Here is an 11,292-nt window from a genome sequence, read left to right as displayed (position 1 = left end):
TAAACCTTTCAATGTTGACACTTAAAAATTAAATATCACACTGATACCGAAGCTGGCTGTGCGAGATGGCTGGAGCTCACTGGCCAGGCCTGCTACATCTGTGAAATGCTGAGAACTGACAGACAGGGTGGGAGCCAGGATTCCGTAATAAAACTTTACTCTTACACAAATCTACAGCTTTTAAACAGTAAGAAGGCAGGCCCACGGGCACCTAGAAAGAAGCCTGGAAGCAGCACTCGGGAAACAGGGCAGCTCTGGCCATCAGCGCGTGGTTACCGGCTCTGCTCAACTGTAAGACACAGAGGGGAGGCCAGTGAGATGAGGAACGGGGTTCCTGTCTGGGCCCAGCCCCTTGGCCTGGCCCCACACTTACTATATGTGGAGATGTCGATTTCTTCAGGAAGTTCGGCCACGTTCACCTCAAACCTGTCCTGAACGTCATTGAGGATTTTGGCATCATTCTCGTCAGATACAAAAGTGATAGCCAGACCTTTGGTCCCAAAGCGACCTGCACGGGCCACCTGCAGGGTGAGAAAAGCGGGGGGTCAGGCCAGAGACACAATCTAACCTGGGAGTCTGAGGACAAGCAGGGCCACGTGCTCATGCGTCCCCACCCTGGGAGGGGGGCCTCAAGGAAGGGACACCTCTGTGGAACCACTCACTCGGTGGAGGTAGGTGTCTGAGTCCTCGGGCATGTCGTAGTTGAAGACGATGTTGACTCGCTCAATGTCCATCCCGCGGCCAAACAGATTGGTGGCCACCAGGATCCGCCGCTGGAAGTCTTTGAACTGCTGATAGCGCGACAGACTGGGTGCAGGAGAAACAAGAGGCGGCCATCAGACACGGGGTTCCTGGGTGACACTCCCCATGAGGTGCCTGCCTAGGGGCCTCTGAGGGCGGCACGCACTCACCGCTCCTCCTGGGCCATGCCCCTGTGGATAGCGATGGCCGGGAAGTTCTGTTCCACAAGGAGCTGGGCCAGGGCCATGCAGCGCTGCACTGACTTCACGAAGATCACCACCTGCAAGGGAGGGAGGCAGGAAGGGTGGTCAGGGTCAGAGCCCCCTGCACCAGCCTCACACAGGCCCAGACCCCAGGAAGGCCCACACTGTGTCACCTGGTTAAACTCCAACACATCCAAGAGATCAAAGAGCTTGCGGTTCTTCTCACTGTCCTTGAGCTTGACATAGTACTGCTGCAGTCCGTGTAGCGTGAGCTTGGTCTCATCATCCACAAACACCTCCATGGGCTGTGCAGGAAGGGGCAGGCGGGGTTTACTTCTGGGCTTCTGGCCTGGCCAGAATCTTCTAGCGAAGGACTCCATGCTGTGAGGCTTCCCGGAGGGCCTGCTGTCCCCCTGTAAACGCCTTTCTCCCAACAGGTGACCTAAGCTCTGGTCTGACAAGACACAGGAGGGAAGGCAGGCCCCTGGGCCCCCCAGCATTCTCACACAGTGAGGGGAGCGTGGGTGTCCTGGAGCAGCAACAGCTCAGAACCAGAAGCCAGCAGGGCCAGAGCTGGCACACGGAGGCCGCGGCCGCTGTCCCGCCCCACTCACGTCTTGCATGAACTTCCTGCAGACAGGCCTGATCTCCTTGCTCAGGGTGGCGCTGAACATCATGCACTGCTTCTCGTGGGGCGTCAGCCGGAAGATCTCCTGCACGTCCCGCCGCATGTCTGCATGGGGAGGGCGACAAGCAGGTGGGCTGAGTGCCTGGCAGACCAGGACCTCCACCCGAGACCAGCCCCAGCTCCTCCCAACCTGTGCCAGGGAGCCGTTAGCGCCAGGACGAGGGCGGTGTGAGCCGAGGAGTGGAGAGAGGGGCGAGTCCCAGGTGCCTGAGGGGCTGGACTCGGGGTGAGCACAGGCGCGGGAGGAGCTGCCATCCACTTACACGCCGCCAGAGCGGAGCAGCCGTGCCAGCGCGCCTCGAGCCACGCTTCAGGGAGGGGAGCCTGAGGCAAAGACAGCCGCTGGGGTGAGAGCTGCAGCCGCCTCCCGGGACACAAGCCCCATCTCCCACTGGCCCTGGCGGCGCTCACAGGGCAGGTGGGGGGCGAGAACTAACTCAGCAGGCGCAAGGGCTGATGTGAACACAGGCCCGGACACAGCTCATTTGGGCCCCGTGGCCCCACTCAGCTTGGGCTCAGAAGCAGCAGGGCACTCTGCCCATGCTAGAACTTTCCCTAAAATCATTTATAGAAGACCTAGGCGCCAGCTACCCACCTGACCCCGTCTCTGGAGCAACCTTTGACCTATCCTGTCAGGGCCCACCTGGCTCTGAAGTCTGGGGGTTAGGGGGACTGTGAGGGCGGAGAGGGTGTGGCTGGGGGGGCCTCTGGCAGCTCCCAGACCCAAGCAGGACACTCACCCAGCTGCTCCAGCATCTTGTCACACTCGTCCAGCACGAAGTGTTTCACGTTCTTCAGGTTCAGGCTCCTGTTCCGCACTAGTGCCAGGATTCGGCCTGGTGTCCCCACTACGACATGGGGACAGTTCTTCTTCAATACCTCTTCATCCTTCTTGATGGAAAGGCCCCCGAAGAACACAGACACCTATGTGGGTGGAGAGAAAGGTGCTTTTGCCTGTCTAAGCACTCCAGGCTGATGGCCACCCAGCCTGGAGCCCTGCCAGCTTCTGCTCCAGCAGCCCCCTAGTCCCCTGGGCCTAGAGCCTGAGGACCAGAAAGGCCTGAGAGCCTGGCCCTGACTCTGGTGGAAAGCAGCCCCACGGCTGGGACCAGCACAGGCCTCTGGGGGCCATGCATAATTCAGCAGGCTTTTAAGGAGCATAAACCACCACAAACCTCAAAGGCAGCCTCTGCAGCCAAGCTTGGTAAACGGTAAACACTGGCCGGGCCAGAGCCGGGAGAGCAAGTCTGCAGAGGACCATGCAGCACACCCAGCCCAGGCTGAGAAGGCTCACCTTGACACTGGGCATGTACTTGGAGAAGCGTTCATACTCTTTGCTGATCTGGAAGGCAAGCTCCCGAGTGTGGCACATGACCAGGACTGAAACCTGCAGGGCGGGTAGAAGAGAGACACTCAAGGCAGTGTCCCAAGTCCTGTCCCAGCCAGAGCCCAAGCCTGTGTTCTCTCATGGGGGCCCAGGCCCACTGGGCCCCTATCCCTCCAGGGTGCCTGCCAGACTCACCCCACACCTCCAGCCGCTGGAAGGGCCAGTCTGATGCTCTACCTTCGCCCCACCCTTCACCTGCCATTCACTTCCTGTGTCCCTTCAGCTAAGTCCCTTCAGCTAACGAGGTCCATCTCCCACTGCCAGGATCCAGTGAGACCTAGCTGGTGAGGTAGCCCATGTTAATGGTTTCCTGAGAGTCTGCTCTCTGGCTGGCCCATGACCACCGAAGAAGGACGCTGCTCCTGCCTTCATGCCCATGATGCCAACTGCTGCAAGCACACCACAACCTCCCACTTCATCTCCCTCTCCTTCCGGTACTGTAAGGAAACAAGGGATCGTGCAATGACACAGTCCAAGGATGTGTGCCCCAGTGTGACAAAAGCACAGCACAGGAATGCACCTCAATTCTCCTCCAGCAAAATTCCTGTGTGAGGAAGTAACTGTTAGAAGCAACCGTAGTAACAAATCCTTATTCAATATAATCTCACCTAAATAAACCTGCACAATCTAGAAACGCACATGACAAATTAACTCCTGTATCTCTGGCAAGTAAAACCGTGGGCACTTTTCAGTTTTCCCCCTCAGCTTCCATTTTGGGGGGATTCTGTCACAATCTTAAAAGCCCACAAAGAGCACAAAGGAACGAGAAGGCCAAACAAGGGAGCTGTAGCTCCTGATGCCTCGGGCACTGGGCCCCACAGGGAGGGCCCCCACCCACCTGTCCGCTGACTGGCTCAATCTGCTGCAGGGTGGCCAACACGAAGACCGCTGTCTTGCCCATCCCAGACTTGGCCTGGCACAGGACGTCCATGCCCAGGATGGCTTGCGGAATACACTCGTGCTGGACTGAGGGAGAGAGCACGTGTGAGCGACCAGAAACCGGATGCTCCCTGTGTGCAGGCTCCTCGCCAGGTGGCTGAGGAGGCCAAAGTGAGAGTGCTCAGAGGAGGTTCCTGGCAGGGAGAACCAGGGAGGCATACCCTCGGACGGATGCTCAAAGCCACAGTCCACTATGGCCCTCAGGAGCTCTGGCTTCAGCAGAAAGTCCCGGAAGCCAGAGCTGTGGATGGAAACATAGGAACCCTTGACGTCTTTCTTGGGGGGAGCAGGAGTGCTCTCCGGAGGAGCCTGGGGCTCTTCATCTTCCTCATAATCCAGAAGCTCATTTTCCACATCCTGTTCCGCCATGCTGCTGAGAAAAGAAGAGGGAAGAAGAGCTGAAGGAGGAGGATGAAAAAACCCATCCACTGAGGGTCATCGAGGAAGGCCGCCCAGCAGCTGCAGTCTGTTGACACAGGTCCAAGAAGGGCAAGGCACTGGAGCCGTCTTCCAAACTGGCACAGAAAGGACCCCGATGATGAAGCTGATGGCCATCGCTCTCTGACCCCTTTCCCTCATGGCCCCCCGCCAGCCCCCTGACTCCTGCAGAAAGTCCCACCATCTCCACTTGGGCAGCACCCCCAGCCTCAGCCTGTTGTGGTCACACCCTGCCCTCCTCTAAGCCACCTCATCTTGGCGAGGCCCCTGTTCCCCACACCCACACATGCACACACCCCTCCGCCTCCCAGGACCTCCCTCTGTTCTCAGAGTGAAATCCCCACACTTCCCTATGGTTCTTACATCCCTCCTTGTTGGCCCTTGCACAACTCATTCCACACTATCCCTTTCGAACCACCCCCAGCCTTGCCTGGCTGCTCAGACTCACCAAGCCCCTACCCCAAGCTTCTGCAGCACCTTGCCCTCACCACGAAAACTCTAATGACCCACCTCAGCCCACCTAACCTAAAGGAGCTCCCTCCCCACCGCCACCCAAGAAGTCCACCAGGCCTGCACAGGGTAGGCCCCCTGAGACCAGGAGAGGTGGCTGCCAGGATGCTGGAGAGAGCAGAGTCTGCCCTGCCCCAGCTCCGCCCGCTATTTGTGGTCTGCACAGGGGAATAATTAAGTACTCTCATGAACAGGCCTCCCATTGGGCCCAGGCCAATAAAAATAGGCCTGAGATGGTAAACAGAATTAATACAAAGGCTGCTTACCTCCTGGCTTTATTTTATCCAATACATGCCCAGCACCTACTGGGTGTCAGCTACATACAAGCGACCCAGGAGTGAGAATATGATCTTTTGTACTCCCAATCCCACCCTAGCCTCCAAGTCTAGAGGGAGGAAGCGCTGAAGCAGTCAGTCACTCTTCTTTCTGAGCTGGATGCGGAGGGTCCTGGGCCCACTTTCCGGCCCTCCCTCTCTCATTCTCTCCGTGACTTCATCCAGCCCCAGGGTTTTAACCACCTCTGTGAGGAAGACCTCCCAAACTTATGTCTCTATCCACTGCCAGCTCCCTTCCACAGCCTCTGTTATCCAGCTGCCTTGCCTACATCTCCCCTCGGAACCTGAACTCAAAGTACCCAGACCAAAACCCTCTGTCTCTTCCTGCAGACCTCCTTCTCAAAAAATCAATTCCATTCTCTCACTGGTTCTTTCTCTCCCCCTGTCCAGTCAGCCAACAGGTCCCAATAGGGTGATCAGGCCACTTCTTACCGCTGCTACCTCACTGGTCCCAAGTTACCTTCACCTTTCTTTCTTTTTATATGTTTATTTAAATAATTTCTACACCCAATGTGGGGCTCAAGCTCAGGACCCCAAGATCAAGAGTCACATGCTCTTCTGACTGAGACAGCCAGATGCCCCCTCACCTTTCTTTTTTAAAATTAGAACAGCTTTGGGCGCCTGGGTGGCTCAGTGGGTTGAGCATCTGCCTTCGGCTCAGGTCATGATCTCAGGGTCCTGGGATCGAGTCCTGCGTTGGGCTCTTTGCTTGGCAGGGAGCCTGCTTCCTCCTCTCTCTCTCTGCCTGCCTCCCTGCCTACTCCTGATCTCTCTCTGTCAAATAAATAAAAATCTTTAAAAATAAATAAATAAATAAATTTTAAAATACAATTAGAACACCTTTACTGATATATTCACATGCTCTACCAGAAATATGTGCAACGATCACTACAGTTGGAATGCATTACACATTTCAGTTGGTCTTCAAAAAGACCGTATCCTTTACCTATCATCCTCCCCCTTCCAACCCCTTTGGCCACTGCTAACCTACTTTTTTTTCTATGAATTTGTTGTTTCAGACATCCCATAAATGGAATCACAATATGTCACCATTCATCCAGCTTCTTTCATTCTGCATGCTTTGACATTGATCCGCTTTGTGGTATGCATCAGTACCGTGTTCCTTGTCATGGCCGAACGTTCCCCCGTAGGGCTACCAGTTCACCCATTGTCAGCTGATGGGTATTTGGGCACCATCGTCTCTTGCCTGGATTTATACTAATAGTCTCCTCACTGGTCTCCCTGTTTTCCATCCCCCTCCCATCTTCTCTCCCCACAACAACCAGAGGAAGCCTATTAAAGTGATGTCAGAGAATGTCACTCCTCTGCTCAAAACTCTCCACAGGCTCCCACTGTGCTCAGACTAAAACTCAAGTCCTCACCATGACCTACCAGACCCTACACGAACCGACCCCCTCCATGCTCAGACCTCATCTCCTCCATCACTCTTACTCACTGGCCTTGCTGCTGTGCCTCAGACCCGCCTCTGCACTTTTGCACTTGCTGTTCTTGCTGCCCACAATGGTCATCAATCCCCCTACTTCCTTCAGACCTCTTGCTCCAGAAGGGTACTTCTTGCAGGCCAACTAAAAAAGCACCCTTTTTAAGGTCATGCCTGATAGCCCTTTTGCCCAGAGCCTAAAACAGATAAGCACTTAACAACAAGGGCTGAATGAACAAAATTAGAATTGAGGCCTCAAGACAGAGTTTAAGCACTAAAGTATGCATACACCCTTACTAATTCTTGAAAAAAAAGTAATCTGAACAGGAAGGGGTTAGTTCCCAGGCAGCAGAGAAAAGAACAGGAGCTAGGAAAGGTCAGTCCCAAAACACCAGGCCCTTGTGAGGCATGGAGAGCAAGACTGGCTGGTAGAAGTAGAGGCAAAGGACAAAGCTGGGAAAGCTGTTCAAGTTGAGAGCATTCATACTTTATATGCTAACCTATAGGGAATCGCTGATTAAATTTTTGAGCGACTCAGTTGTCCCAGAGCAATTTACTCCAGAGTAGAAGATGAGTGGGGAATGAGACCAGAAACAGGGAAAACCAGTCACCAAAAGAGGACTGCATGCTTAACCAGCATGGGGGTGTTATGAGGAAAGAAGGTGGAACATTCAGCAGGGCAGGGTACTCCCTGGGCAGAGAAGAATTAGAGTCACCCACTCTGACCGTCAAACCTGGTGACCAAGGAAGAGATGGTGCATTTAAAAGATACAGATCAAAATAAATCGTTTTGTTCTTATAGGGGGACAGATTCAGGACAGCCTGAGTTTGAGGCACAAACTTTTCTAGAAAGTGGCTAGACAACATGTACAGCTCAAAACAAATTAGAGAGGACGAGGACTGTTGGGGTTTGCCCACGCAGCGGGGATAGCTGCGACGGCTGAGGCCCCAGGAGCAGATAAACTTGAAAGCTGACACCAGAAAAGTGACAATTTAGATACACCCACGGGTACCCATTCACTGTCAAAGTGCCCCCAGGGAAGACTTCCACCTCAGTTTGCCTCTGAGACATCTTTTTTGCTCTAAATCTCTGGAACCCCGAATCCCCTAAACACAGAGCAAAAACAAAGCAAAGTGGGGGCAAGTCCCTTGGACTTAGAGAAGCCTGTCCCGTCTACAAGCTCGGGTTTCTGCCACCGCAACCCCAGACCCTGGCGTCGCCCCCCCCCCCCCCCGCCAAATCCCTCCCCAAACGGCCTAGGCGGTCTTCTTGGACAGACAGGCTTTCTCTCCAAATCGGGTTCGACTCGTGGGCCGCCATGACAGCCTACTCCCGGAAGCGGGCATGGTCCTCGCCCGCCAACAGCCACGGTCCCCCTTTGCGCATGCGCTACGGCATTCAACGGCCGAAGCCGCGCGGCGGACGCCTCAACCACCCCGCCCCGCCTTATCTCGCGCCCGCTTCTCTTCCTCTTCCCCTTAGCCCCCGGCGTCTCCCCTCGCCAGCTCGCCCGCAAGTCCGAAGTCTCTGCACCGCAGCCCGCGCCCCGGGCCCATTGCTCACCTGGTACCCCGTTCGCCTCCGCGTGCTGCGAGAAGTGCCGTCCGACTCCGGTTACCGGTCGCGCGCCCCAGCACGAGCTGTAGGGCTTCCTGCCTCCTACGTCCGACTGCGGCTCTGCTTAGTGGACTGTTGCCTTTTCATTCAAGAAAGGCGGAAGCGATGATTGGGTCCTGCAGGAGGCGTCTGGAGGCTATTGGTGAAGAGAGGAAACAGGGCGTGCCTTTTGCCTCGGGTTCATTGGTCAATCTGAAAGTAGGTGCCCTGGGCTGAGGCCGACGTGAGGCCGTGCGCTGTCACGTGACTGGCGGTTTGCCTTCAGCGGGCGTCTCCATATTTAGTACTGGCAGCTGAAGTCGGGGATGATTTGCTTTCGGCGAGTGTCTCGCCTTTCTGTTACGTGGCTTCTACTCCTGGCATGGAATTCAGGGCTCTTGAAGTGGGCGTGTGCCCGCGGCCGCTTGGTAGTCCAGGGTGGAGGCCTTGAAAGAGTCCTGAAAAGGATTGGGAGGTCGGAATGACTGCAGGGTGAAGACAGTTTGCACCCGCCGTGACAGTTCCCATTTGCTGAGAGTCTTGTCCTGGGTCAGACTCTGTGCTGGTGGCCATGCAGGTTCAGGCCACAAAACCCAAACCAGGATGTTTTAGTCATAAAACTTTTTTTTCTTTTTCTTCGTATTATTATTATTTTTACTTTTCCCTTCTATTATATTTTCTCCACCTTACCCACCACCACCACCACCACCCCCACACTCCCCGTACTTTACTGAGGTAAAAGTTTATAGTAAAAAGAAAAGGTCCACTGAGTTTTGAAGATTGACAGCCAGTGACAGTTGCCCAATGAAGATACAGAACATTTCCATCATCCCAGAAAGTTCTGTTGTGCCCCTCTCAGGTGAACCACCCTCTTCTCCGTGACCCCTAACCAGGCAAAAACACTATTTGTATTTCTATAATTATGGATTAGTTGTGCTCTTGAATTTCATAAAAACAGAAGCATGCACTAGTTTGTCTTTTGTATCTGGCTTCTTTTGCTCAAAAAACTGGTTGTTGTTGTTTTTAGAGTTGTCCATGTGCTGCCTGTATCGATAGTTATTATTCCTTGCTGAGTAGTAGTCCACGGTGTGGCTATACCGCAATATAGCCAATATAATTTCTCCATTCACCCATTAACGGATATTTGGTTGTTCCTAGTGTTTGGCCGTTATTAATGAAGCTTGTAGAAGTATTTTCATGAACATAAGTTCACTTCTCTAGGGCAAATGCCAAGGAATGGAATGGTAGGCTGTAGGTCATGTATATGTTCAATTTTAGTAGATCGTGACAGTTTTCCTAAATTGTTCTGCTTTACACTCCCACTGGGCACCCTGTGAAAGTCCCAGTTACTCCCAATCCTTGCTTATACCTGGTATCATCAGTCTTTCTCAGCTGTGTTTTGATTTGGGGATTTGGAATGCTGGGGGGAAATGGAGGGGAGAGAGATAAGCTGGTCAAACATAATAATCCTGCCACAGCAATCCAATCTCCCCAAGCCCCTGACACAGTTAAACCTTGCTCCACAGTTCTCCAGGGAGATTCTAGCCTTTCACTTTCATTTAGTGTAGGCTATTTTGGGGTCCATGTTCTAGACAACAGATTCAGAGCTGAAAACCGCCAGAGGTACAACTTCAGTCAAAAAGCCCAATAAAGAGAAACCAGTCAATTCAGAGGGAGGCTTTACATAATAAAGGTAGATATTGTAGGTACCATAACACTTACTGAGCACCTCCTGTGTACCCAGCTTGAGGGTGAGGCATGCAAAATTTAAGGGGCACCGAAAGCTGTCATCTAAATAAATAATTTTAATGCACTATTTTAAAATCAAAATTAGGGGCGCCTGGGTGGCTCAGTGAGTTAAAGCCTCTGCCTTCGGCTCAGGTCATGATCTCAGGGTCCTGGGATTGAGCCCCGCATTGGGCTCTCTGCTCAGCGAGGAGCCTGCTTCCCTTCCTCTCTCTCTGCCTACTTGTGATCTCTGTCAAATAAATAAAATCTTTAAAAAAAATAAAAATTAATAAAAATTAACTCTTAAAATCTGTGATAAATAAAACACTTAAATGTTAAGTAAAAACAGGATCAGTAACAGTGCTGCATGGAGCAAAGCCATATCAGCGCCTGAGGCAAAAGGGAAAGATCGGGTTTACTGATCCTGTCTTTATCTGAACTTTTTGCATTGATTTTGATTTCAAAAATTATTGCACTAAAGCATTCTGTGTCTTGAGTTTTGGGACTCCCTTAAATGTTGTACCTGAAGCAAATGCCTCACTCTCACTCTAATTCCCACACTGGTGTGCTCAGTCTGAGAAATCTAAGCAAATCAACTGACTAAATCCCCCACCCAGAGCAGATTAGTGCACATATTAGCATATCCATTGTCAGGCGGGTGACCTGAGGTCCAGAGAGGGTTAGTCCCAGCCTGAAGGTCACACAGCTGGCAGGGATCCAAACCCAAGCCACCTCCCTCCATTAGACTTGATCACATCCTACAAAAGTGGAGCTAGAAGTCAAAGGCAGGTAACTTGGAAGCCCAGAGAAAACCTGTCCCTGGGGAGAGAGGAGGTGTCCCATGAAAGCAGAGAAGAGGCAAGCTTGGAATAATTAAATAATCTAAAGTGAGTTACAGAGGAGACGGCCAAAGCCAGTTAAGTCCTGTTGAGAGGTGTGAAATTAATAAAGGGAAATTTCACTAAAATAGAGTTGGGAGGCCAGAAGGGGGAGCTCTCACACAATAACACTCCTTGTCAGCCCTTTACATGCTCACTTGGAAGAAGCCTGTATTTTTACTGCCCTAGGCCTAGGAAGATTTTCTTCTGAGCAAGCAACAGCCCAGCCAGTGAGAGACAGTCACAACTCAGCCAATGAAAAGCCATTACACTTTGAGGGGCACCTGGCTGACTTAGTGGGTGGAGCATGGAAACCATCTCAGAAAGTGTGAATTTGAGGCCCACACTGGGCATAGAGATAGATAAATAGATAGATAGGAGGAAGGAAAGAAGAAGGGAAGGAAGGA

The 11,292-nt window shown here is 52.7% G+C and overlaps 1 protein-coding gene across 2 annotated transcripts; it reads right to left on the bottom strand.

Annotated features, from left to right (window-relative positions):
- Positions 1–140: 140 nt before the first annotated feature.
- On the bottom strand, positions 141–8,340 carry LOC111162514 (DExD-box helicase 39A). 2 transcript variants are annotated; one of them, XM_022526981.1, is made up of 11 exons: positions 8,247–8,340; positions 4,120–4,331; positions 3,858–3,985; positions 2,927–3,019; positions 2,373–2,556; positions 1,559–1,677; positions 1,118–1,249; positions 912–1,021; positions 663–807; positions 374–521; positions 141–289 (listed from the first exon to the last, which is right to left on the bottom strand). In XM_022526981.1, the coding sequence occupies exons 2-11, from the start codon at positions 4,325–4,327 to the stop codon at positions 273–275; spliced, it is 1,284 nt and encodes a 427-aa protein (XP_022382689.1). In that variant the 5' UTR covers positions 4,328–4,331; positions 8,247–8,340; the 3' UTR covers positions 141–272. The 2 variants fall into 2 exon arrangements, with proteins under 2 accessions (XP_022382689.1, XP_022382688.1); XM_022526980.1 differs by having other exon boundaries at positions 4,120–4,328; positions 8,247–8,312.
- Positions 8,341–11,292: the final 2,952 nt, after the last annotated feature.

Source organism: Enhydra lutris, unplaced genomic scaffold (assembly GCF_002288905.1).
Source record: "Enhydra lutris kenyoni isolate GAN:26980312 unplaced genomic scaffold, ASM228890v2 scaffoldscaffold92, whole genome shotgun sequence".
Lineage (NCBI taxonomy): Eukaryota > Metazoa > Chordata > Mammalia > Carnivora > Mustelidae > Enhydra > Enhydra lutris.
This window is presented reverse-complemented; position numbering and strand designations above follow the sequence as displayed.

Excerpts from the sequence above, each read along its gene's own strand:
- LOC111162514 (XM_022526981.1), bottom strand. The coding sequence starts at position 4,327 with ATGGCGGAACAGGATGTGGAAAATGAGCTTCTGGATTATGAGGAAGAT. Across the intron at positions 3,020-3,857 it reads TTGAGCCAGTCAGCGGACAG|GTTTCAGTCCTGGTCATGTG; the intron begins GTGGGTGGGGGC and ends CCCGCCCTGCAG. Across the intron at positions 808-911 it reads GGCATGGCCCAGGAGGAGCG|TCTGTCGCGCTATCAGCAGT; the intron begins GTGAGTGCGTGC and ends TCCTGCACCCAG.